General features: G+C 40.9%; 3 protein-coding genes across 5 annotated transcripts in view; 2 read left to right on the plus strand and 1 right to left on the minus strand.

Annotated features, from left to right (window-relative positions):
- Nucleotides 1-4,228: 4,228 nt before the first annotated feature.
- On the minus strand, nt 4,229-25,302 carry dthd1 (death domain containing 1). The gene is made up of 12 exons (XM_051428834.1): nt 25,156-25,302; nt 21,380-21,448; nt 16,009-16,487; nt 15,056-15,587; nt 13,868-14,198; nt 12,864-13,043; nt 12,031-12,293; nt 11,249-11,404; nt 7,459-7,748; nt 6,367-6,617; nt 6,216-6,273; nt 4,229-5,162 (listed from the first exon to the last, which is right to left on the minus strand). The coding sequence occupies exons 3-12, from the start codon at nt 16,448-16,450 to the stop codon at nt 4,819-4,821; spliced, it is 2,847 nt and encodes a 948-aa protein (XP_051284794.1). The 5' UTR covers nt 16,451-16,487; nt 21,380-21,448; nt 25,156-25,302; the 3' UTR covers nt 4,229-4,818.
- LOC127379358 (uncharacterized) lies at nt 7,733-11,145 on the plus strand. The gene is made up of 7 exons (XM_051428851.1): nt 7,733-8,351; nt 9,142-9,222; nt 9,325-9,490; nt 9,693-9,742; nt 9,862-9,999; nt 10,081-10,234; nt 10,337-11,145. The coding sequence occupies exons 2-7, from the start codon at nt 9,188-9,190 to the stop codon at nt 10,559-10,561; spliced, it is 768 nt and encodes a 255-aa protein (XP_051284811.1). The 5' UTR covers nt 7,733-8,351; nt 9,142-9,187; the 3' UTR covers nt 10,562-11,145.
- The window catches only part of arap2 (ArfGAP with RhoGAP domain, ankyrin repeat and PH domain 2), a 119,697-nt gene continuing 111,967 nt past the window's right edge, over nt 19,424-27,153 (plus strand). The window contains exons 1-3 of one of the 3 annotated variants that reach the window (XM_051428828.1): nt 19,424-19,553; nt 22,269-23,164; nt 24,137-24,219. In XM_051428828.1, coding sequence (XP_051284788.1) covers nt 22,335-23,164; nt 24,137-24,219 — 913 coding nt within the window. In that variant the 5' untranslated portion in view covers nt 19,424-19,553; nt 22,269-22,334. Of the gene's footprint in view, nt 19,554-19,651; nt 19,764-21,296; nt 21,442-22,268; nt 23,165-24,136; nt 24,220-27,153 lie in introns of those variants that run through there. The other 2 variants (XM_051428830.1, XM_051428829.1) reach the window with 2 other exon arrangements.

Consider the following 27,153-nt stretch of genomic DNA (forward strand, 5'->3'; position numbering starts at 1 on the left):
TAGGTGTCAAGTGATGCTGAATTCATTTACTGTTTAATGTGATATCCTCGCTGAATTCAACACCACATTCATAGCTAACTCGCTTTCTGTCTCTGCCAGGCAAAGGCAAGGAGAGATGCTGATGAAACAGCAGTCACAGAACCTGACAAATGAGTTTTAAACCCCAGAACATACGGGTGCCACTTCTGCCTAGTGCTTGCTGAATTTAAGCTAAAATTAAATATTCAATCAGATAAAACAACCTAAGTGTCTTAGCACTCTTTTCCTCCTCTATCTGTTCATCCTGTTGTGTGTGTGTGTGTCCGTAACAGAGTGCCAGTCTGATAGCAAGATACTACCACATGCCTCCTCTGATAGATGTGGAGTCACCTTGTTTTCTTCGCCCCCCCTAGCCGAGTTCTCCTTTTGTAGGTCTGATGACTTCATTGCACCACACACCAAAGCTAGCGTAGATAGCCTGAAGGACAGCCAGACATAAGAGCATGGTGATGCAGAGGTGCTTTGTTTGTGTGACACACTAAAAGTCGAGAAGAGAAAGTATCCAGGGACTTCGCCTGGAACATAAGGAACTAAGGGCAGCCAAGACTTTACTGCACATAGTCAATTATTTTTTGCTCTAACGACTTAAACGCTTGTCCTCTTGGTTAAATGGATTTATGTTGTGAACGTCAGCAATATCTGAATGAATAAAAGTAAAAACATTCAGAATGTAATACTCCATTATTTGCTGATACTGGCCGATACATGGAAAGTTCTGGCACTTGTTTTTTTCCCCACTTCAGGCGCCCTTCATCATCATCATGCCTGTTTCTGCATCTCAGTCACATCGGACAGTTTTTTACCTTGACAGCTAAAAGCTAGTGAAAGCAGTGACTGATCAAGGCAGCGATGATTCCTGCAATAAAAAAAAAGGGAAAAAAAGTCAGACCGCTCCGAACGAAGAAGAAGAGGATGATGAAATGAATGATGAAACAGATGAGGTTTTAATCAGAATCTCTCTATGCTGGCACTCCGTGGGAATTCTTCACCTCATCAGCCCTCTGTATCCTCCCCCACTGGACGACGGGCAACCTCCCATAGTGCCTTGCTGCGTGGCCTTTTCAATAATGTAGAGGGGGAGAGAAGGGAGACAAAATGAGAGAGGAAACGATTTCCTGGCGCTGTGGGAGCCCCCTCTGTGACATTTACCTCGAGCAAGACCCTCAATGTGTGTGTGCGTGTTTGATGGCCCTGTTCCAGACTAATGATACCCCCCTCTGGCACACTCACTAGAGGCACAAAACTCTCCTGATAGTGATGCCACACATGTCCTTTAGAATCACACTGACGGCAAAGGAGGAAGAAAAGTGGGGAGATAATAGCGAAGAGGGATAGTAAAGCATTTGGAAGAGAAAAATCGGAGTAATACGCCCCCCACAACCCCCACCCCCTAGAGTGGAGCTCAGGTACAACAGAAGGGCGGGAAGTGAAAAAGGTTAATGAATAGAGGAGACAGTTTTTGTCAGCAAGTGACAGAGAAGGAGCAGGAGCGATCATCCTGTTTAATCCATCAGTTCCACCTGTTACCATTTCATACTTCATTAACTGCCCCCCCACCCCCACCCTCGTTTTCAGCACTGGGTGGTCTCCTCTGTCTCCGCGGGGAGTCTCCTACCCCCCACCTGGACACATGGCATCTATCATTACCCCCCTGCTTCAGCTCAGGGCCTCCAGAATGTCACACAGCTGGAGCGTGAGGCTGTGAAGACAGATGAAAAAGAAAAACCCTGGTGAATGTCATTAAAAAGACAGAGCACACTTCTGCTGCCCACAATTTAGTTAACGTTTTAGCGCTGCATAAACCAACTGTACACAGAGAGGTGTGTTTTAAGATGTAATGAAAACAATCTCACCTCAAAGTCCATTTGTTAGCTGTATCATATCGCACGATCTTCATGATCAGAAGGAGTTGGCCCACTTGTCAGGAAATTATAGATGTTGAAATCTGTTTCTTCAGAGCTTTTAAAGACTTCTCATCCATGTTCGCTTAAAAGCTGACGTTCAGTGTTCGTTCTTGACCTTGGAAACAACGTAAGGCTAATTTATTCTTCTTCGTTTCTGGAGCTTTTGATAGATTTTGATACCTCTGCTTTTAACATGGGCAAGAAGTCCTTGAAGTGCTCAGAAAAAACATTGGACCCAAGACCCACCCTGCTTAGTTACTTCTGTGTGATAACAGTGGTCATCAAAATTCTTCTGCCAACAACCCCAACCCTAACCCTATTCTCTTTCTAACTCCTCTAACCCTTACCCCAGAGGGAGACTATGAAATCTATCTTTGAATTAATCAGATATGATTATGACGGTAGAAGGAATAGATCCAGGGCCGATTCGCTCCATGCAGCTGTTTCGTGGTCTTGTTTTCTGTTACAAGGTATTACCTCAGATCCTGTCCTGACCTTAAACACGGTATTTTGGAAAATATTCATTCCTCAAATTTTAGCCAGACGTTGACAAAAGTGGCTGTATTGCTGCCCGGTCAATGTTGCTGTTGAGGTTACAGATAATAGTTGGATAAACGTGGAGCTCTTCGTGGAGTAGAGCAAGCAGCTCCCAAAAGATGGGCTCACATTCCGCCTCTTTATGGCCACAGTAGCCATGTTTACAACGTGCAATTTCTCCAAATGAAAAGCGCTCTTTAAGCATAAGAAGGATGCAAGTGGACAGCAGGACTAAAGCTGCTGGAATAAATACATAAAATGCTTAGGCTGGAATCCGGGGAACAGAATTGTTGCCCCTAAAACATTTAGTCCCTCATGAGGTGTATGCGCACCAACCATACCCAGCAGATGGTCCTGCCAACAACCTGAGGAAGACCCAACGTTTTGCACATGGGTGCTGAGATGGAGAATAGCACAATGCTGAAAGTTGTTCAGATGACTGCCACCTTTTACTACTTCACCCCAGATGGTGAATACATCTGTAATCAGAGGAGTATGGATCAGCCATCAACCTCTAAGGTATGTATTCATATAGTCATATGCCAACACGAGATCGTGCCAATATTAATGTCATGCTTTTTGTCATAATAATAATTATAATTATATAATATTAAGTAAGAGATAATTCCCAATGAGGTGTCCGTTATCAGGAATAAATGGTCGAAGTGGGGACAGTTGCCTTCACTGAGTACATTAATTAAATGAATTACTAATAGCTTCCTACTGTAACAATTTAATTTGACATGCTAACAATTACAGTTAATGTTAGAGCAGGCACACACTTTTTAATCCATTTGTTACACTTGATTTTATTTGAAATCTATATATATATATATATATACCTTGTCAAACTTTGGAACAAATGCATACATATTCAATAAATGTTGAGGATAAAAACAAAAAAGTTAAGAAAAATAACTTATTTTCACTGTGGTCCTCTTTCCAGGATGACAAGATAGTAATACATAGATAGTCGCAGATAACTGAGGGACTCTAAACCACCACAAGGCTCTTTAAAATACAATATATATTAAAAAGAACTGCGAGGTTAACATAGTTACACTTACCGTCCATACATACAAACACACACACACACACACACACACACATTCACAGACACCTCACCAGGCCTACTACAAACTTTTGCTCTTGTATTTTCGTGCTAAGTGATGATTTAACTTCACTGTTCACTGTTAGAAGGAGTGGGGATGGTGAACGGTCAATTCCATGACAACTGGGAAAACTCCACGTGATAAACACCATGTGGCACACACATTCAAACCACACAAATCACACACACACACACACACACACACACACACACACACACACACACACACACATACAGTGTGTGTATATATATATATATATATATATATATATATATATATATCTTCCAAGCTCACATCAAAAACATTAACCGTATTATGCTGAGACAGGGCTTTGTTATTCAATCAGTTATCATCAGCAGACACTGTCAAGTCTTTAAGATGACTCGGTGTCAGGGAGCTGGAAAGAGGTCACAGCTCAGTGTCAACGTTTGTATACACAGAGAGAAGAGATATGGCTGACTGGTCGTGTAAATCACCTATCTGTCTGTGGAGACAAACTTCAAAATAAAGTCAGAATGTGAAGGCTCTGTCAGAGATTAATGCTCAGACTCAGAATGTAAAAATAACCTGAGAAAGCTCTTGAGGTGTAACGTGTCAACCACAGTTAGATGGCTACACTACATACAACACATCTAGTATATAACAAACTTTGTTTTTATTATTTAATTATGAATCAAGCCTTAGTTGCAGATCATTCTTTCTGCTTGTATCTCGAGTCATATTGTTGAGGTTTTTGGCATTATAACACATAATATGAGGTAAGGTGTCGATTACTGAATGTACTTTCTAATATTTGACCTTGAGACATTTGACCGTGTCTTATGTGGTGATCTGCAGCTATTTTTTGCATCAAATATGACACGAAGAAATATTGCCAACAGCACTGGTTCCCAGCCTGGGGCTTGGGAGCCCCCAAGGGGTCACAAGACATAAATAAGGGGTCATGAGACAATGAAAAGGACAGAAAAGCAGAGAAAAAAATGGAAGAAAAGAAAAAAACTAATATTATTATACGCAATGAGATCTTTTTGAGATTTTTTTCTTTTTTACTGGGTAAAATAAAGTCTTCAGGCCTCTAAGAGTTACTTGTTTCACATAGTCATGACTCATAGACATAATCAACTCAAGTCTGAGTCTCACAGTCCAATGCTGACCCCTTGTGGATCCCAGAAAACACTACCACTAACTAATTTGGAAGGCACCCATGCTCTGACTAAAAGCAGCGATTAAAAAGCTGTGTGATTTTTACTTTTTAAGCTTCCTGTTATCAGTGAGCCCGGCCTGGTGGCTGCAGCCTGTCGCAGCAACAGCTCTCTGGCCAGGTCTGGCCTGCCGCTCTTGGCCAAGCAGTGAGCCAGCTGAGAGGCTTTGGGTTGGTGTGCGGCAGTGGGCAGGCCTCTCCTCCACATGGCCAGGACATGGAAGGCCTGGGTGGACAGGCTGTCCCCAGCCCGGAGCTTCACCAGCTGAGCAGCGCTACGGCGGAGACGCAGGGACAGCACCAGAAGGGCTACCTCCTCCTCTGATAGCTCCCCAGACAGCCAGAGAAGGAGAGAGTCTGACAGGGAATCTGGTGGGTGGGCAAGATAAGAAGGATAGAGGTGAGGTTGAGAATTGGCTTTAGACATTTCTTGGTGCTTTTATATTATCAACACTACCCAGCTTGGTTTGGAAGATTAGAAACATTTTTAGTGTCTAGGGCTCAATAAAGATATTTCCTGATACTGATGTATATCAAAATATAGCAAATGTTTGCGAAAGAAATGTAAAATAATCAAAGTGATGCAACAAAATGTGTTAAACTGTAACATAATGCATATAACACCAATTCATTAAAGCATAAATTCATAAAAATTAGTTTTTGTTAATTCAAAGCAAGCAAATTAATTAAAATTATTCATTTGGATAATTTGTAGAGCGACAGTGGTGGAAGTATACAGATCATTTACTTAAGTAAAGGTAGTAACACAACAATGTAAAATACTTTATTATACTTTGTTATACTATGTTACAGGCAAATGTCCTGCTAATATTCAAAATCTCACTTAAATAAAAGTATTATTAGCCAAATGTGACAACATTTCAACATGTTCACAAGTTTAATGTAAGAAATGCTGTGAAACAAACAAATAAAAGCAGGTTGGTGTCCTAGAATTATGAAAAAGTTGAATTTAGAACATTTTGAAATCAGTTCATGAGCATTAAAATTGGTTGTAATAGTCTTTCACTGGACAATGACTCTTGTTCAACATATGCAAGTAACCAGTAAAAATAGCTGTTCGATAAATGTAGTGAAGTAAAAAGAAAAGTGATCGGTATAATATATCCTTCTGAAATATAAAAGAGTAGAAGTATAAAGTAGTGGAACTGGAAAAACAAAAGTAAAGTACAAGTACCTCAAAACTGAACTCAACTGCGACTGTACTGAGTTACCTAGCCAGCAAAAATCTGATCATATATTGACGATAAGATGAAAGCAACCAGCAGCAATGACAACTTCACACTGAAGATGTCACCACTGGAAGAAAAGATGGATTCTGCTCAGCCCTGCAATACATTTTAATTGAAACTGTAGCAAATGAATTATAAATAAAAAGATATTCAAGCAGAACGTGTCACCCACCCGTCTCCTCGCATAACTTCACCCTGGCTATGATGGGCCGATTGATGGTTCTCACCTTCTGAAATGAAAGAGAATAAAATGCTAGAATATTCTTTTACTGTGAAGGTCAACACCAAGTACACTGTGGAATTCCTTGTGAATGCTTCTGCACCTTGGGTAAAGTCAGAGACAGCTTACAAACGGGATCTCCCAAGAATTTTGTGTCCGTGGGGACTGGTCTGTCACCTCGCCACTCCATCTGACCTCTGGTGACCTTATAAAACATGGCCGTGCCCTTATAGTGTGGGGAGCTGTAGTTCCCAAACGGGTCCACTTCTGTTAGACGCACCGAGAGGTGATTCTTCTGCTGACTGTGGAAGGTGATTCGCTCGCGTGGGAGATCACGTCGGCCGTTCTGAGTTCCTATCACAAAACACGGACGTGCAAAAACCTGTTTTAGTTTAGTTAATTAGTTACCCGTAGCTCAAACATACCTCAGATTGTAAACACACGTGCATACTGCAGGCTGCCTGTGCATAATCCATTCACTTTATTATGTGGTCTGTTGTATCCAGCAGCTGGAAGACAAACCGGTTTTGACCTGTGGTAACTTTATGACTTCCCCAACAACAACAACAGCCGTTTTATTATTTATGTTGTTGCTGTAGCTTCCTTTAGGGTAGCTTTTTTTTATGTATGTTTTGCTACATCAAACCTTCTTTTTGTTTCTTTCCCTTCATGTGAAGTTCAAGGCGCACATTCAGCACCACAAAGTGTGCAGAGACGTTTTGAATGCATGGATGACTCCACACTGTTAGAATACCAATCATAGTCAACTGTGCAAACAGTATATGTCATCTTTAACCACTAGTTCAACCTGTTCAAAAGCATTGAACTCTTGAACCCAGGCTTTTCAGGAAGTAGGGTCAGGTGTGTGCGGCCAAGGTAAACAGTCCCATATCATGATCCATCTGGATCAAGGTGGTCAGACAAACATTGTTGTCCCTAGAGCTATGCTTGCAAAACTAGAAGAGGCTTTTCAGATGCAAAAAAGTAATCTGTTCATTACGTGTATGTGGAAAAAAAGTGACTAGAAAGTGAGTTTTGTCACTTTTTCTCACCTTTTGTAAAAAAAACGTTAAATTGATTCTTTTTTGCATCTGCAGAGCCCTTTCTGGTGTTTTTTTTTCTCAGTGTTCAGGAAGTTTTTTCTATTATAAGAAACTTTTGTAATTAGTCAGCAAGTCAACCTCAGGTAGAGTACCTGTGGAGGTGATGTTGCCACTGAATCGCAGGAGAAGCTGGTCTCCTTCACACATGGAGATCTCAGACGAGGTCTCCGCGAGGCCCCCGTAGCCCTGGGCTTGCAGTTTTGACAGCTCCCAGCTGAGGTCTCTGCTGGGCAGAGCCACCACCAGGACGGTGTGAGGCTCATCTGGTCTACGCTGGAGCACGACGGTGACCGCGTGGCAGCAGACCGACTCCTCCAGCTCCTCTGCCAGGGAGGTAAGGTGGCACGGCTGCAACGGAGAGAGAAGACGAACCACCAGCAGTCTAAGAGGAGGGAAAGGAGAGTCGGAGACGGAAGCAAAGTTAAGAAGATGAGCTCAGCGGAGAGATTAGATTGTTGCTGAAAAGAGGGAAGAGATGAGTCTGTTATCATGGGCCTGAATATAGACTTAATATACTTAAAACAGAATAAAGAATTCATATTACCTACTGTTCAAATATTATTCCCTGGCGAGGCTGTTTTAGATAAGAAAGATGAAGAGAATTTATAGCACATGAGAAATAACTAGAATCCATCCTTATTGAAGGAACAGTTCCCAATTTCCAACTAGGTTTTAATTTAATCTTGGTGACTAAAAACAGAAAGGCTATGGCATATCTTTATTTTCTCATTGTCTATGACTTCTTTAGAGATTACTTAACATTTTTTACCATGTACTTATGTTCTGACATACGAATGCTAAAGCCTGGAATTCAAAGCATTTAGGCCCCCCTTTATTCATACTGCATTTCTTAAAGCCCTTACGTGAAGAAAAGCTTGCTCTAAGTCTGGTTAGTTGTACTGTTCCACATTTCTTATCATGCTGTGCCTTCGACTGAACATGTCTACTTGAAAGGATATGAGGTGGAAAAGTGGTTGCACGAGTGGTAAGTACTTCTAGATGATGTCTTGTCGATGTATTTGACTCTCGATTCAGCAACGCGAGAAAGTAAACAAAATGTGATAATTATGTCCAATGTTGTTTTCCTAAATCAGTATGCAAAAGGTTCTTAAAGTTAAGAGTATTATACGGAAGCTCAAAAAGGCAAGTGAATATTTTTCCTTGTGATAATTGGTTTTAAATTTATTTATTTTTTAATCTTTGAAAACAGGTAAAAAACTTTTTTTGAAGATAATTTTTCAAGTTTACTTTTATTTCAGCTGTGACAAGGTAAAAAAGAAAGAAAGTGAAAACTGGTTAAAACTAATTTTCACTTTCACATTTTAAACTTAAATGTTGTTCAAATATTATTTTTTACCTGTTTTCAAAGATGAAAAAAAAAATGTACTTGCCTTTCAGGGCTACCGTAGAATTGTCAATTATTACAACATCTTTATAAAGAAAAGAAAACACTGTGTGGACCAGCTTAACTAAAGGAATCTTACATTCGTGTGAAATACTGCTGTGTGTAATTTTGTATTACTGTCTGTTTGTTTACTGCTTTTCTGATTGTATCTGTGTGACTGCAGATGAAAAGCTTAGCTTAAAGCTAGCTCTGGAACAATACATCAGATTGTAACATTTAATACTGTAAATGGTCCCTGACAAAAAAAAGATATAATAAATGTCACTGTGAAATGTGGAGGGTAGTAAAACCAAATGGTCCCAGCCTAAAATATCTCAAATATAATATCTCAAACTATTCTCAAGTAGTATTACTTTGTTTCTTATTCCAGCATCTCCAGAGTTATTCCCGTAAGGCTTCACACATCAAACCCCATCATGCTGAAGTTTCCAACAGAGCTCATTGTCCACAAGTAGGAATCCACAATTTTCAGAGCACTTCAAAAAATGAAGTGTTGTCCTGAAATATGCAAATCCACTAATCCCTAATTTTCTGTTTCTCTGTGTGTGGCCAGGGGCAAAGTGTCCTCCCTCCTCTCTGTAGTGGGAGGACTCCTGATGACAGTCACAGCTGGGAGTCGGTGTCTGGATGTGGCTTTGAGGACGGCCCAGAATCCGGCTAACCTGCTGCGCCTGTCCAACACACTGATTGGCCTCATGGGCCTCAGATACCAAATGCATGTGAGAAAACTGCAACTGCTAATGTCAATTAATTTATAATCTTTAAGGGAAAATGACCAAAACATGCACATATGGCTGTTTTATTCTGCTTAAACACTGAAAGATCCTTGTTTACTCTAATTACTCTCAACTTTTTTTTTAAACATTAAAGTTTTGAGTCTAAACATTGTAATTATTTGCTAATGTTTTCTGTATCTTGCAGGCTAACTCCATGGCAAAACGCAAACTAAAAAGGCTGTATTTCACTGACAGGTGTTGAAGAAGTTACTCTCATAAACAAATAATATTCATTGATTTTTTTTTTTTTTGGCCATTTCCAGTCCTGACTTTATTAAATATTGTTTATTTTGTGGCCTCTATGTGTGTTCCAGTTTCAACAGCCTCTTTGACATTATAAGAACAACACTGCTACAAACTCCTGATTTGAAGGTTTTATGCTGGTTTCCTGCGTCCCCTGAGCAGCAAACAAACCTGGAGTCGACCTTTGCTCACTGCATCTCGGCAAGAAGGTGCGTAGTCAAATGAAAACAGTTTTTGGTCCTGCTTCATTAATCTGCAGTGGCTGAGAGTGTTTTCTGTTCTGTGGTCAGATGCAGGATATATTACATCCTCATTTGTGGTGTGAGCAGCCAGCCCGTTCTGACGCTGTGCATGGGAAACAATGGCAGCAAGCTGAAAACCTACAATCCTTCAAATCAGCTACAGTGGTTCATCAACTTCACCAGCAAGACAAAGGGAGATGTGGTAAGAGACAGAAGGTTACAGTTTGGCGTCACAACACAACTCGTGTGCTTGTAGGATATCGTTAAGGGTCTTCTGTTGATACAATATTGTATGTTTTTTCAGATTTTTCTTTTACTGGGTGGACACACTGGAGAAATCTGCGCTGGATCTGCCACAAATTCTGCTACAAATGAGCCTACGAGTCTGACCCTGGGTTTCTCTGTGCTGTCTGTAGTCCTCCTTTGGATGTTTCTGCCTCATATTGCAGTTTGTGCTCTGATCTATTTAGGCTGGAAGGTAAAACAACATAGCCACAGAGTGCTGCAGTCACTGATATGCTCATCATAATGCTTTTTTTAATCACAACCAACAGTTTGAGGTTAGAGAAAAGATGCCTGTGCTTCAGCTCTGAATACTTTATAAAACAAGGACCTTTTTGTCTATATCCAACCAGGAGAAAATCATTCACGCTTTCATATCTAATTCACAGTAATTCTCTGTATTTTCTGAACCAAGCCTTTCTTTGCAGCCTTCGACTGGTCCAGAGCACAGCAGCAGGGTTTCTAACAAGATCAGAAAACCATATTACCTTTTCTCTTGCCTCCCTGCAGTGGCTCTTTGTTAGCTTTACAATTTAATCTACCATTCTAATATTTATCCAAAAAGCAATACGTGATCTTGATCAAGGACATAATCAAATATCATAAAGCCAACCCCACAATCCACTCCGTCCATTTATATTTCCAAGAAACAACTGAAACACATTTTTACTCATTCGTTTTTTATCTCTTATTTTGATTCTTTGTGAGTTAGTGAGCTAGTATTGTACAGTGTGTATGCATCTTTCTTGAATTGTGTACTTCTATTTTGGTCCATTTCCTGGCTTTCCTATTAATCCCTTTGGATTACCTGTGTTAAATTTAAAGGACTGTAAAATCATAAAAATAAATTTAAGTTTAACCTCTCATTCTCAATAGTTTTAATATTCATTCATTAGCCATTCACATTTGCATTAATAAAATACATGTTGCAAACCTGTCAAAGTGCTCGATCAACTCTAAGGACACCAGTCCGTTTTGCTGGTTCCTGACTGTGACTTTGTCCAGGACGGTCCACTGTTTGTCCCTTGAACCCAGAGCAATCAGCAGCTCATTGGACATTTCCTTAGACTTCAGAGAGGCACCCAGGATCCTGAGAAACAAGTAAAAAACAACAATATGATTTCATATTTAATATTTATAACAGGACTATGAGTCTACAGCTATGTTTGCATCTTTGTGAGGCTGTGCTTTGATGCTAAATCCTAACATACTAAAACTCTCACAATGACAATGCTAACATCCTGATGTTAAGCAGGTGTAATGTTTGCCATATTCACCTTTTGTAGTTTAGCATGTTAGCTGAATTTAGCACTAAACACACAGTGCAATTAAGGCTAATGGAAAGTCGTTATTTTTTCATCAAAATCACAACCTGATGATGGCACTGGATGAAAAGTCACCAAAGTTATGACGATACATTATCTGGGAACCATAAATGTCTGTACAAAATTACATGACAATCTATGCAATGGTTGAGATTTCGGTTCAAAAAGTGGTGGACCAACTGACCAACCAACTGACTGCCTTTTTTGCCACGATGCCAGCATGCTAAAAACTTTTATTCATTATAGATGGTTTGCAGTTTTCAGTAGTTAAAGCATGATTCTCATCTGGGAGCTGCCTCCCACATCTCTGGTCTTTTATATGCAATACTGATCCTCTGATATCTGTATTTCAGCTCATAGAAAAAATACAAAGAGGCTACACTTCACTCACCTCCTTCTGTGGGAAGCTGGTTGATCCCACGGTGAAAAAGCACCAACAGGCCGAGACTGATTGTCATACCCCTCCCCTTGTCCTCTTGCGTGCCTCTTCTTTTCAGGGTTCGGGGGACAGGGAAGGGTGAGAGTGAGGGGTCTTCTCAGGGGCTGAGAGCATGGATGGGTGAGGTAGAGTAGTGGACTTGTAGACACCACCGACTGGTAGGCGTCACTTCTGGACTTGATGGCACCCAGAAGGACGGCATCAACCGTCTGGATCTGAGGCAGATGAGGAAACAGCTGTTTTAGGCAGCAGTTTGAAAAGAGATGCGGCGTGATGTGAAAATATATTTCATTCCACACTTTTGTTTTGCCGACAGCATGCTGTTTTATCAAAGAGAGACATGCAGAGGGGGAGCTGTTGGTTTTTTGACGTAAGATCAAGAGACGAACTGCTGTGGTGAAGTTAGTTCACAGATGATTGGACTCAGAAGTCACTTCAAATATTGGCCACAGCTGTTCATTTTTCTACCTCAGAGCAAACATCTGCGAAAACTCAAGTCTGTGAATTATAAGCAGTCTATCTGTTTCTCCTTCACTCACTTGCTTTTTATATCCCCCTTCCCTTAATATGTTTTTCTGTTCGCATTTTTTACAACAATTTCAATATTTTTTTGATCATTTAGTTCTTTTTCCAAAGCTTTATCTCAAATTTACAAATACGTTTTTACCCTTTTCTCAATCCCAAACTACCCTCAACAAATCGGTTGAGCAAGCCTATGTTATAACACACTTGTATTAAAAGTAGTAAGAGACAGATGGATAGTGATCAAATCATCATCGCCATACCATGGTTTGTGCCATTACTGGGGCAGTGAAGGATCCTGGGAGGTAGTTAAGACAGATTCGGGGGTCCATGGGGAGCTTGAGGGACAAACCCTTTGTAGGAACTGTGTAATTTTCTCTTTTCAGACAGGAAACCACTGCAAACAGGCCCAAGGTGTACACCCTCACCTCTGCAAATGAGCCCTGGCAAAGACATAAGAAAAACAAACACAATCATCTTTTTGGACATCAAGTTTTTATACAGATGATACAATTATCCATGCAGTTGACTCCTGACTAAATCAAGCTATCACTGACCTCCAATGTGCCTTTCACAAGTTATAATTTCAACTATTATAATTAACCCCTGAATGCACACAAACAAATTAAAAACAAATGTAAAGGTGATACTGTCCGCTCAACAAAATGTAGAACATTTCAAACAATGTGTGGAAGAGAATTAGAAAAGGTCTTCTTATACAAATATCTTGAAATATGGCCGGATGACAAATAATCCTTCATTATTGTCAATGATAAACTTATAAAGAAACCTAAACCCAAACTAGGTTTTTATTTAAGTTTTAAGAATTGCTTTCCCTCTGGAGAAAAACATCTTACTTTTATCTGTTTACATCCTGTATATGCATGTTTTCTACCTCTGAAAAAACTTTTTGTACTACGCGCCCTGGGTTTGGAATTATTTAGAAGAAACACTGCCTTCATACCACACATTCAAATGCTACATTAATTTTTTATGAAGCATGTCACTGTTTTCTCCTCTTTATACCTCATTGTATGCTATGTATATGCACATCATTGTGCTATAAGTAAAGGGTTTTTTTATGACTTTGTGTAAACTACTCTACAGTGCCATTTTCAGGTCTGTTGTGGAAAAGGGATGTACCTCAGGATACCTCCTGACTAAATGAAGGTTAAACAAATTAAATTAAACAAATACATTTAGAAATATATTCTTTAGTTAATGACAATAACATTATAGAGTTAGTATAAGTAATATAGAACTTTACCCTCTGCCCTCCATACGGGCCCTCTGTTGTTACAGGAGTGATGTAACTTGTCCTCCTCTCCCCATCAACTATCTTCACAGCGACATCCCTATAGTTGCCACGGTAACGTGCACAGAAGGGCACAACCACAGTCACAGGGAAGTGGAGGTTAGCTCCGTCCTGAGCTTGGACCCTGATCACTCTGCTAACCAGTTCCTCTGAATCGGCCACCATCAGGCAGCTCAGGGTGTCGGCCACCTCGCATCTCAGGACTTCAGCCACACCCATAGGTGCTCTGATAAAGCATGCGTCTGGTACATCTGAACGGCTGTCCTCCTGTTGACCTGTGAGCCTAGAAATAATTTTAAAATAGATGATATGTGCACAGAAACAAAGCACGCTGTACAGACATGATACTGCTTGTATATTATGCTGTTACAGTATTTGCTCTAAATATTGTTTATCATCTTTAAGCTTCATTTCTAGCAAAAAGTGCAACCATCTTAAGTATTTCTGAGATGCTGGAGCACGCATATTTCCATATCAGCTTCTTCCAGACTAAGCCTCTGCCACTGATCTGAATTTTCCTGATTTGTTTGGCTTTTGGACAAATGTGGGCATTGACCCGGCAGTGAACTGCATGAAATAGTCGGCAGTGGGAAGGCCAAGCGGTCCAACTGTGTACAATTTGTGATAAACCACCGCAGAGAGTTTGCTGCTGTATCAGTGAGCAGGAGAAATAAGGAGAAATCGAATCACGTCCAGACTCACGAGCTGGCCCCATACGAGCTTGCATGTTTTACTGCCTGTAAAAATCCATTATGTTAAAGAGCATTTATGCTTTCAGCACAGCGCAAGTTTACTCAAAGTGGAATATTACAATAATGTGCTATAATTGCATACTATGCAACCAAACACTGTGTAAACCAGCACAGCTTTATTTTTGATTGTAAGTTTTTAAGTAAGCTATCCTTTTCTCATCCAGGTAGGGATATTCATTCTCTGCATTTGACCCTAATAATAAAGGATAACTTAAAAACTTTTTCAATGAAGAGCTGGAACAAGCCAATACAGAATATATGATACTCTCAGACAGCATGGATGAGGAAAAGGATTTTTAACTTCCTCAGAGCAACTTTAAGGGAAACAAAAAAGAAAGTTAGGTTGAGGGTTAAAGGGGACAAAAAGGTAGTAATTTCATGAACTTACCCTACTGTGATCCATTCATTATTCATCTCCTCTTTGCCCTTGTCATTTACCCTATTCGTGTCCTTTTCTGTCTCCTCACAGAAATCTGTCTGTCTATCTGGAGAAACACAGTCCTCATTATCAATCCCTTGACTTTTGACCACTAATTCTTTCCCTGTCTCTTCCACATTGTTGCAGTCAGAACTGCTGAATCTGGAGTCCAATGTTTGTTCAGTATCAGGTAATGACATCGTATGACTTTGATCATCTCCATCTTCAATGTCCTTTTTACATCTAGAGTCAAATTCAAGGAAATTATGGGAGTTCAAGGGGTTGTTGTCATCTTCACGTTGCTCTGATGTTTTTGTATCTCCGGTCTCCTGAAGGGCTGCACCCACAGGTGAGGCCTCCTCCGCACATGATTTGAGTATTTCTTCATCCAGCTTAGTTCTGATTGTGTTCAGTTTGTCTATAATGTTCTTTATGTCCTCCCCAACACTCAGACAGGTATCACTGAAGGAGTCTGAACAAGGTGTGACTTTACATTCGCTATCTGAAAAAATAAAAAACAGGTCAACAGAACAAAGGCAATTGTGTGTTATATCACAACAAAAATATTTGTTAAAGGAGTGTAAGAAAACTTTAGAAATATACACAATAAGCCTACATCTCTGCATTTCTGTAAAGAAAAAAAAAGCCTATTTAGTACGAATGATTGTTAGAAATTATGAAAATGCATAATATAGACAGAGAAAACTCTCAGATCAACATTCACAGGAAACAATCTACTCAAAATGTATCCAAATCACTTGTTGTTGTTTTTTGTTGCTGTCTACGGATATTGTTTTGCATTGAATGTAATATGAGATATCCATAAATTATGTCACATAGTCAGGGGTTGTCTCTTTACTTAATGACAGAAAAGGGGTCCCTTAAGAAAAAAGGTTTGGAACCACTGAGTCGGATAAACTTACAAACACCTGTTGTAGATGGATGTTGCTGATCACTGCCCCCTGCTGGAGACTCGGGGAACATGTGGGCACATTCTCTGAGAACTTCTCTCCACGCTGTCACTCTGTCTGAATGAAAAACACTCAGCTCCCTCAGCACTCCCAGAACTTTCTTCTTGCACTCCTCCTCCTCCACCTCTCGCTCTCCATCAACATTTCTACTACTCTCTTCATCCTCTCTTTGACCTTCTGCTGGACTGAGCATCCCTTCTTCACTCCCTCTCTGCATTTCCTCTCCTCCGCCTCTTCCTGGTTCTTCTCCTGTGCATCTCCCGCCTCCCACCAACGCTCCAATGCGATGATCTCTGCGACGTCTGACAGCTTCAAGCCCCCGAATAGTTTGAGTCAACGTGTTGAGGAGACTGTTCTCCCTCCTCCTGTCACCAAGAGACTGAGCTTCATCCATCTGTTCATTCAGGTGCAGATTCTCATCCAATGCTCAGCTGAAAAATACAACAGATAGAGGTCAGAAGTGTCTGATTTGGCCTGTTTTCTGCCTCCTTTTTCAGTCCATCCTGCACATGGCACAAGCAATTCACTCCTTTAACAAAATGTTGGTGAATAATATCAAATATTCACTAAAAATACATTGCATTCCCTTGTGTACCTCCTTTTTATATTTGAAGCTGAAGCCCCGTTGTTCGCTGTGTCCTTGGCATTCACTGTTGCTGTGTACAGCTTTCCTAGTTTAGGAGCCAATGCTGTATTTATATGGCTGCCAGCAGTAAAACATGTTGCCAAGGCGACCGCTGGAGGCGTGGCGGGGAGGGACAAAAGAGGAGCCACAGAGTAAAAAGACTCACAGGGAGACAGAGTGCTGTCCTTCGGACATCTCATCCCTCTGTTCTGCTCTTCCGTCACTCATTTTACTGCAGGTACGCCCAGACAGTAAAAGCACAACGTCATCTATTTAACTTCACACACCCCTGAATCATAAAAAAACAGGTAGTAGTTACTCATTGATGAATTTGAGAAAAACTTTTATTTTAAATACAAGAAATGTCACTTGTTTAGAAGGCATATGTTGAGGAGGAGGTTGAACTCACAGGTGGCAGAAGAGCAGGTTTCTGAAACAAAAGCCGCCGACAACAACACAAAAGCTGTCATTTCGTGGGTTTTCTGTGGTGGTTATGGTGTTATAAAACCTCTGTGGTGGAGGTATTCAGGTAATTTACTTAAGCCACATCATAGTAAAACTATAGTGTTGCTATCCAGCTATCTAGGTGTTGATCCAGTGAAAAGTTAATTTCAGAGTGCTATATGATTGATAATACATTGTTATATTGGATACAGTTTGTAAATGCTGTGGATTGTCCATGCACAGCGAATGATATAATGATAATAATTTTAGGTACTTTATAAACCACTGGGTTGGTTTAGAGTAAAGCAATGCACTGTATTTTATAAGATCATGTGTTTTGCAAGTAAAACCTTAATCTGAAACGTAATTAGAGTCATATAAATGTACGGAGTAGAAGTGTAAAGTAGTATAAAATTAAAATACTCAAGAATAATCTGAAAATGTTTACCTAAATACAGCGTTTGAGCAAATGTACTGAAGTCAACAATGTCCTGATGTTTACGTTACATCCTAATGAGAACAACACAGTTTAAAAACCTTTTAGTACAAAGCCAGTATATTTACCAGACAGACAGTGAATCTACAATTATAATCCACTTTGGTTGAATTCTCTTTATTAGTCTGAAGAAAAAACGTGTTACGTGCACAATACCAGGATCCTGAAACTGAAGCAACTAAATGGAATTCAACCATCGTTCATTTTATTATTTACACGTGCTTTTACTGTGACATGTGAAGATGAGAAAGGCCTATTTTGCTCATTACAGTACAGTCACAGTGCTGCAGCACTCTGTCCCCACCATGTGGCTGACTCTGCATACTGCACCTTTATATTTCATTATGTATTTTATCACTTTTTATTTTTATAAGGAGTGATGATGCCCATCGATGGAGGAAGAAAAAATGAATATATTGTACATATGATATAAAAAGGGTGGCTGTGGCTCAGGAGGAAGAGCGGGTTGTCCACTAATCAGAAGGTTGGCAGTTCAATCCCCGGCTCCTCCCCCAGCATTTCAAGTTTCAAGTGTCTCTTGAGCAAGAAACTGAAACCCAAAATTGCTTCCAATGCTGTGAATGAATGTTAGTTTCTGTTTGTGTTTAATCTGTCAATTCTCTTGTTTTCTTATACATATTGTCTTATATATTTGTTGTTGTGCATCATTGTTATACAGCAATACAGCAATACCATGTACAGTATACAATCAATGTTATACTGCAGTATACTCCCCATTTATGTAATGAAATATAATAAATAATGTTAGATTATCATAATGAAACAACAAGTGTTCGTCCCCCCCCAGAACTCGTTTCATTAAGTGTGCAAGTGAGCCTGCCGCATTCCTGCCTGTGTGAATGTGTAGCCCGGGGCCTCGGGATCAAGCTGGGACATGCACGTATTCCCAGCAAAACATCACAAGTGCCTCCACTTTGCTGTTCTCCAGTGCTTGTCACATGCAAGCACACTTTTTTATTGTAGAATTAGGCTTACTTAGAACAAACAGAGCTCAACGAGATTGACTTTTCTGTCAAAACCAGTACGCAGATCCTTTACTTCAGTATAAGTACTATTGCCACACTGAAAATACTAAAATAGTAAGTAAGTAAAAGTAAAAGTAAGTATTATCAGCAAAATGTTCTTCCTTGTATCAAAAGTGAAAGTAGTCATAATGCAGTAAAATGGTCCCTGTGTCTTACTGTTATATATGATTTAAATGAATATTACAGCTGCATGTTGCATTTTACTATTACTTTATATGTTGTTGTTTAATCTAAAGACATGCATCATACTCAATAAGATCACCATATATTTGTAGCATTGCTGTCCTGTGAGAACCATGTATAAAAAAAGTCAACTTGTATTCAGCTTTGTGACTATACATTTTCCAGCTAATCCAGGTGGGTTTTTAAACAGTTATTTAACATTAACATTTAGTTTAAGAAGAAGGAGAAACGTCTCAATCCATACTTCACTTTATTAGAAAAATTCTAATTCAAAATGACAAGATATTTAGCTGGACAGGAAGGGGAAAGTAACTGGTAACTAAAGCTGTCACACAAATGTAGTGGAGGAACAAGTAGGAACATTTGCCTTGGGGATATAGTGGAGTAGAATAAACTGGAAATACTCAAATGAAGTATTTCAGTAGCCTAAATCTACTTGATTCCACCACTGTTAGCAGTCTGCAATAGGGATTTCTGCAGTTTAGGAGTTTTTAGGTGAGGACTTTTTCCTCTGAGCTCTTGGCCCTGCGCTGGAATGGGCGTGGAGTTGCTCTCAGCACAGAGGGGACGGAAACAGACGAGTGTCTAAAAAGCGCGATGTGAGTACCGTCAACGGAGACTGTGAGCGGCTCAGAGTGATGACAGAAAGTGAACACGGTGCGCGGATGATGCCCCGAACTTTCCTCCTGTTCTTAATCCGCAGGTAAGCTTTACCAAGCACCGCGCGCACGCACGCACGCCGACGTGCTACGTCAACACTCCGACTTTGATGTGTTCATTTATCGCCAAAAAGCCGACCAAAGTGGGCGCGCGACTGAAATATCTTCAATTAAATTAGCTTTTTGGACGTTAGCAGCGGGTTTATGACACTTAGCGATGACTCGGGGAGATTTAAAACAAGTGTAATAAGAAGGTAAAGTAAAAAAACTGCGTCACTCAGACTTAAGTTGGTGTGTGTTACATTATATCCACTGTGGTGTAAGTCCAGTAGCTGTAAACACACACGAGCACATCTGGCACGTGCAAACATCAGCGGTGTTGTTGCTTTGAGCTTTCAATGAAATCACACTCTTGCCCAACAGCTTTTTCACAAAACTGGGCTTTGCTACATTTTTAAAAGGACTCTTTGATTCTTTTGAGAAATGTGTGTGACCGCATCCTCAAAACAAACCCTTAATGTTGAGTTTTTAAAATATTTAAATATCTCAACACTAGAAGAAAAAAACCAAAAAAACAAGCACAGGTATTTTTTCTCAAACCAGGAAGGGGACACACATTGGACTTTGTTCAAAACTAAGTATGAGAAGTATGAGGTAGGTAGGTAGGTTGTGTGTGTGTGTGTGTGTGTGTGTTGGTGTGCATGCATGGGCGTGCATGCTGTGACTCACCCTCTCTACCTTAGGACCATACCTGTGGTGGCAGCCACACTTTCAGATCTAGTTTTGTTTTGCAGAGGAAACAATATCTTGGTCTAATCAATTGTTGTTCTCCTTGTATGCATCATGTGTATGTCTGCACACACATGCATGCACACACACACACACACACACACACACACACACACACATTGCTTCATATCTTCCCCTGCCTGTGTGGCATGTGCAGGTGGTTTACCCTGTGAAGTTCTCTTTTTGTTCTGTGTTATTGATCTGCACACACTGTGGGCTTTGACACCGGGCAGTAGCTGTGGATCACAGCTCCTATATCCAGCCCTTTTAATAATGTTTGCTGAATGTGTGGGCTCTGTGGCGCATAGCTTTTTTTTTTTTTATGTGTTTGCACGTTGTGTGAGTGGGTGTGCAGGCACCAAAAGGCAGAGATGGTAGAGCAGGCCAGGTTAAAATGTAGGTAGCAAGCTTTGGCGTGTGCCTGTGCTGGCTGTTAGCCAATACAGGTCCCTGCATGTTAACACTGCAATACACAGCTAGGCAGGTCTGTTAGATTCTACTGGTCTCTGTTGTGAGATCTTAATACAGCAATGCGTGGAGTTGTGGACTTATATTGGGCCTATGTGGCAGTGTAGCAGCTAAGGTGTGATGTGTGCGCTTACAAGATGTAAAGCTTTTAAAGGCCTTTGAGCACATATGAACACAACTGATGTCAACACTGTGACAAAAATGTTTTTTGCCTTGTGCAGGCAAGAGGGGAAAATATTCTGCATTCTCACTGGGTTACAAAATAGCGTGGTCATTTTTTGTTTATGTGCATTCTGTGAACTACTTGCATATTAGGCCCGCAATTGTAAGCTTTGTGTGCAGAAAAGCCACAAGATTGTGTTTATTTGAAAGCAGAAGTAACACTTCATGTCGCTTGTGTACTGTAGGTTTGCAATGCAAAAGAGAAGTGGACATGACAAGATGTTGACAATGATGTATTTTCCTGTTAGTGTGTGTGTGTGTGTGTGTGTGTGTGTGTGTGTGTCTGTGTAAGAGAGAGAGAGCCGTTCTTCAATTCATCATCTGAAGTGATTGTGTGAAATCATCAGGAAACAGACATTTTAGTATAGCTTAGCATTAGCAGGATTGTTACCTGTGCGTGTCTCTGTGACGGTGAGCTGTGATGTAAAGCTTGGATTTTTATCTGCTGCTGTGGTGAGTGCTGTAAAAAAAGAAAAAAGATGTCAGTTGGACGTTAAGGAGAAATTCAGTGTGTTTGTTATTTGATTCAGACTTTAAGGCGAGTGTCGTACCAAAGAACCTGACCATAGAGCCACACTATGATGGTGATGTGATATTTCATCATAGCTATTGCTGCTTCCTGCTGTTTCATCCCTGAGTGTTGCAAATTTAGGTTTGGTTCTGTCCGCTGCATAGCACGTTTGCTCACTTGTTGATGAATGTACCGCACGCTCATCTGGTATTTTCTGAGAGGGCATGAAGGAACAGACGGCCAAATTTAACGCCTGTTTCCTTTATTACTAAGCGTACATGGGGAGATTTTAAACCGCGCTCATGTGTTAAAGGTAGATGTGAAGCAAGGAGACTGTTAGCCGAGCTTAGCTTAGCATGAATGTTTAAAGCAGGTATGAGAGTGGTAAAGATCCTCTCGTCTAACTCTGGGTAAGGAAGGCGAATGAGCATATTTCTCAAAACGGTTACCCTAATGAGTCGGAGAATAACGTCATCAAAGTGCTATTTAAAAGTAAAAATCGACCTTTAAAGTTTCACCTGCTGAACTCCCCTCTAAGACAAAATCAATATCCGCTCTGAACAAGTTTGGCCTGTAGGAAAAAGCACATCACTAGAGCCTAATAGATATTTTATTCCTGTTAGAATTTCAGAGGCATTTCAGAGGTTAATAATCTTGTCTATGGTACAAGTACAACGATTAGATTCAGTTTGACAGCACTTACAGCCTCTTAAGTTTACAGCATTTCCCTTCTCCCATCACTTACTTTTATCTGTTTTTGTGTCTGCAGTTTGAAGCCGGACTACTACATCTTCTGAAGGTTTTCCTCATGTGGCAGAGCTGAGACTAAAGCATCATGTTGGAGCCTCCAGAGTCTAGCCAGTCTGAGATTGTGGAGTGGTTGCACACCCTCCGCCTGTCCCAGTACACTTTATGTTTCCAGCAAGGAGGCTATGAAGCTCTGGAAGACTGCAAGGGCCTCACAGATGAGCACCTACTGCAGCTTAAAGTGTTTCCGACGGGCCATCGCAGGCGCATCCTCCGAAGTTTGGAGGCACTAGGGGTGAAGCAGCAGAGCGGTGGAGAGGAAGATGAAGAGGGCGGGATGGAGAACGGGAATGGCCAAAGGAAGCCTGTGCCACACCCGAGACATATCTTCCTCAAGGATAAAAAGAGAGGGACTTCGTGTCAGCACCACCAGTCAAACGAGAGGAGAGATTTGGAGGGGAGTCAGACTTTACCTCCAGGAGCAGGACTGGGAACAGAAGTTGAGGACGTCCCGGAGAGCAGACCCCTCCACCCGCCTAAACCGGCCCCGCGCAATCCCCAGAACATCCGAACATCACCCTCTGAACATATCTGCGTCCCTGCCTTTGTGTCCTTTCGCAGCGATAGCAGCAGCAGTGAGTCCCTCTCCATTTCTGAGATGCCCTCCGACTGGGAGATATCCTCAGAGGATCCCTCGCTGTCTAGCACCGACTCCCTCTACTTTCCTGCCGAAGCCTCCTACTCAGTGCTTACTGAGGACAGTGGAGGTTTTCAAGGTGAAATGGTGGAAAACTCCATCTATGAGGCACAGCCCAGTTATAAGGCTCCTGCAGGGCCGTGGCTCACTCGCTCCTACCGGCTGAGGCACCGACCAGTCCCTGAAATCCCAATTCAGACCATACTGCCACTTCAGGACAGGTAAACTTACAGTTAAACTTGCTTATTCCCTTTATTGTCAAGAGTCAGATGAGAAAATTGATACCACTCTCATGTCTGTACGGTAAAAATGAATCTGTAGCCAGCTGTGGGGTTAGCTTAGCTTAGCTTAGCATAAAGATTGGAAACAGCTAGTCTGACTTTGTCCAGAGGTAACAAAACCTCTAAAACTCACTATTCATTTTTTAATCTGCACAAAAAAACATAACTAGTTTTTACCCATCTTTGTAATAAGCTAAGCTAACTGGCTGCTGGCGATAGCTTGGGAGTGATGGTTTTACGCTTTTGTTTTTGTACAAACAAGATATAACATGTGTGATACTCACAAATCAACATGTTGTATCTTGTTGGTGTTAATAGGCAGACTTCGTTAAGCTAAGCTAACTGGCTGCTCTCGGGAGCTTAGCAAAAATGAGACTCAATTCTGCTCATCTAAATAATCCTTGGAAAGGAAGCCAATAAGTATATTTAATAACAATGTGAAGTGAATTTTTGAATATGTTTAAAGCCAGGCTAGCTCCCCCAGTCTTTACGCTAATCTAACTGGCTGCATGCAAATGTTGAACTATTCCTTTAAGCATGAAGTTTGCCTTTATGAAAAATGTATAAGCAGTATGTGAGAACTAATCAAACAAGTTGGAAGTGCAAGGTGAAAAGCTCCTGGAGAAAAACATTTTGTCACAGCATGAATGAATATGAAAATAAGACTTTTCAAAACACAATGAAAACTTCCTCTCTCTCCTCACTCTGTTTCACGAGAACCTGAGGCCTTCATATTCAATTCTGCTTTCCACGTTAATACCTTAATACTATATAGTGTTGAACTCTTGAACTGTAAAACAGACTTCCACGTTCCTATTGGGAGGTCCTGTAAGGTGTTATAAATGGTGTTGCCTATTTTTCCTCACGTGCTGCATTAGTGATTCTAATCCAATGATTCCTCTTCCGCCACAGGAGCACACCACCAGCGCAAACAACCAGCCCTGAACACCTAACCGGCTCCGAAGGTCCCACCGGTGCAAACAGCATACAGAAAGGTACACAGTCTTTCAGCTGCATCTGCTTCATCTCTGCCATGAATATTTCATTCAGCAGTAGAGTCAGCGGTGCTGTTGTTTGCCCGGATGAAAGAAGTGAAAGAAGATGAGGGTAGTGCGTGGGTGGGGTGGGGTGGAGGTGTTTGGCGGCGGTGTCGTGGGAAACGGCGTCGCCCCCGTTTCAAGCGCACATCTCACAGGGAATATGCTCTCTCACATCTTGTCCCTCAGCGAGACCCTGGTGTGTATTCCTGTAGCCCGGCTCGCCAAAGTTTTTTAAGAAGTTGTTTAACTTTGCTTACAACGCACAGGCTTGTAGTACAACCAGTACAAATATATGTTTTGAATTTTTCCTCCTCCCTCGCTGGATTTATTGGGCTTAGTCCACCCTCGCGTCTCATCTGACGAGACACTACGTGAGCTGCTGTCTGTGCCGAGGTAGACGCGTTCTCCTAGGATTATGTGACGCCTTCCTGTGACGACAGCCTCTATGAACGTGCGCCGAACACCTGTGAGCATGTCAGTCTTTTTGGGGACCGTATCTGACTACGTTGTGACATTCCCTCTCCCAATCATCTGCGGCATATCAACAGTTTTCTGTCCGTTTTCAACACTTTATCCTCCCTCACGTTTTTTTTGGCTTCCCCCTGCCTTCCTTGTTCCGTGTACCTTTACTGCAGCAGTCTCTTGGTAGACCTTGTTTTTCCAACTTTTTCACTGTATGCAACAAGACTGGGAGTTAGACTAGAGAGAAATGCAAGACAGTGAAGTGGGTTGGGAGGAAGGAAGAGGAGATGGATGCAAAACAGGCGGAGAGATGGCGGAAGAGAGGGAGCCGAGGCGGTCCCAGAGCAGGGAAACAGGGAGCTCAACTAGCGAGCTAAATCTCCCTTCACAGCAAGGTCTAGCAAGGCGTTATTTGACATATTATTTTACCCGAGCATATTTGAAGAGTTTATTCCGAGATGAGATCCAAACCTTGGAGGGAAAAAAAAGTGCTGTGTAGTCCCAGAATTGTTGTTGTATTTAATCAAAACTTGCTATTGGAGGGTGACAGAATTTTAATTAACACCCAAACACATGTTAAAAATAAGTTTCTTTCACAAGGAAAATGTCATTGAGAAAACACATCTGTCTGGTGCTTCTTCACCAGCTCTGCAGCAACACAGCAGACCAGACAAATTATTCAGTGATCAAGCAAATAGTAAAAAATTGCAGCTGTTGGTCTACTTTTAAAGGCATTAACATTAACTTACGCCTACATATACATTTAACATACACGGCTCTGTTGAATGCACTTCCCTTTTTAAGCACTATACATGTGTTGGGGTGTTGTTCCTGTAACATTGCTGTGGTGTTGACAGGCATGACCTTGACACATGACCGCCACCCCTTCGTTCCTACAACAAAACCCATAAATCTCACACAAAACTTTTACTACACAATACTGGAGAAATCAGGTTATATATTTAGTAATTTATATATATATATATATATATTCTTTTTCAGGCTAAGTTAGAAAACTGCAGCAGCACAGCAAAACTGAACAGCTGTTGCCATTTTTAATCATCTGTTAGAATATTTCAAGTTTTTTTTTCACAGAAAATGTATAAAACAAGTGAGGTGGGACTCTTTCCTCCCCTCCCCAAAATCACACAGCTCACAAAAACAGTCTTCTTCCTGAATATTTTTGAATCTGCCAACCTCAATAGGCAGTTCTCAACTATCCAACAAGGGATTTTGGGGTTCTACACTAAGCAAGATGTAATATATGATTCAGGGCCATTCTAAAAAAAAATATGCATGTGTGCCAATGTCTGTCCTTGATAGAATATTTAAAAACAATTTGTCAAGCAAAAATACCAAACTTTAGCCGGTTTCAGCTTTTCTGATACGAGAATGTGCTACTTGTTTAAACCTAACACAAGTAGACTCTGTATGACAAACACAAGCAAACAAGCGAGACGATTGGTTAGTGTATTCTTAAAGCGTTCCACCGAGTCATATTCGCTTTATTCCACTTGAAATCAATGAAACCAGGCTATAGGAAACAATACTGCTTTGGTCTACCAACCAATCAACAAAACAATCATTAAACAATTATTATAATAAATAATTGCTACATGAATTGATCACGATGGCTCTCTGTGAGGCAGGGTGATGGTTTGAGCTTAATGCTAATTAGCATGCTAATATCATCACAATGCTAAAATGCTGATGTTAGGAGGTACAGAACCATATTCACCATACCAGTAGACCATAGATTAGCTAAATAGCTCTAAACACAAAGTACAGCAGAGGCTGATGGGAATTTTATAGAACTGTAGATTATTTGTTATATTAGTATTTGCTCAGTATTATCTTTCTTAAGTAGCCTAACAACAACAACAACAACAACAACATGAACAATAATAGCAACATGATGAATGTAATCTAAAAATAATAACCCTTATTGTGATGATTATCTTCCTCATTGTCATCATTTAGAAGAACAAAATGGTGATTAAAAAGAAAAGAAAAAACACTCTTGACTGCTATTATTCTTGAACTATTCGCCAGTGTATTCATGGTACCAGTGACTGAAATAATAAATTGTTCGGTGACTCATTTGAATTCAGACGGTGGCTGTTTGTGCTCAGTGTGGGAGTGACACAGAGGAGTGATAATAACAAACTGACCTGTAACTCCCTGACTTAAAAGAGCTTGAATGAGGCTTCATTCAGAGCAAAATCAATCTCCTCACTAACTCCGAACTGATGCCCGCGTCTAGGTTGTTTCCCAGACTGCGACTTGAGAGAGCGTCTGGTCAGCGGCAGATAAAGAAGCCTGCGTGGTTGACTGGGAGAAACAAAGGCAGAAGCTGGAGACGGAGCCAGTGAGGGAAGAATAGAGAGAATCAGACAGGAATTGAGTACAGTAGCGTCCGGCGGCCCC

This window comes from Dicentrarchus labrax, unplaced genomic scaffold (genome assembly GCF_905237075.1).
Source record: "Dicentrarchus labrax unplaced genomic scaffold, dlabrax2021, whole genome shotgun sequence".
NCBI classification, from domain to species: domain Eukaryota; kingdom Metazoa; phylum Chordata; class Actinopteri; family Moronidae; genus Dicentrarchus; species Dicentrarchus labrax.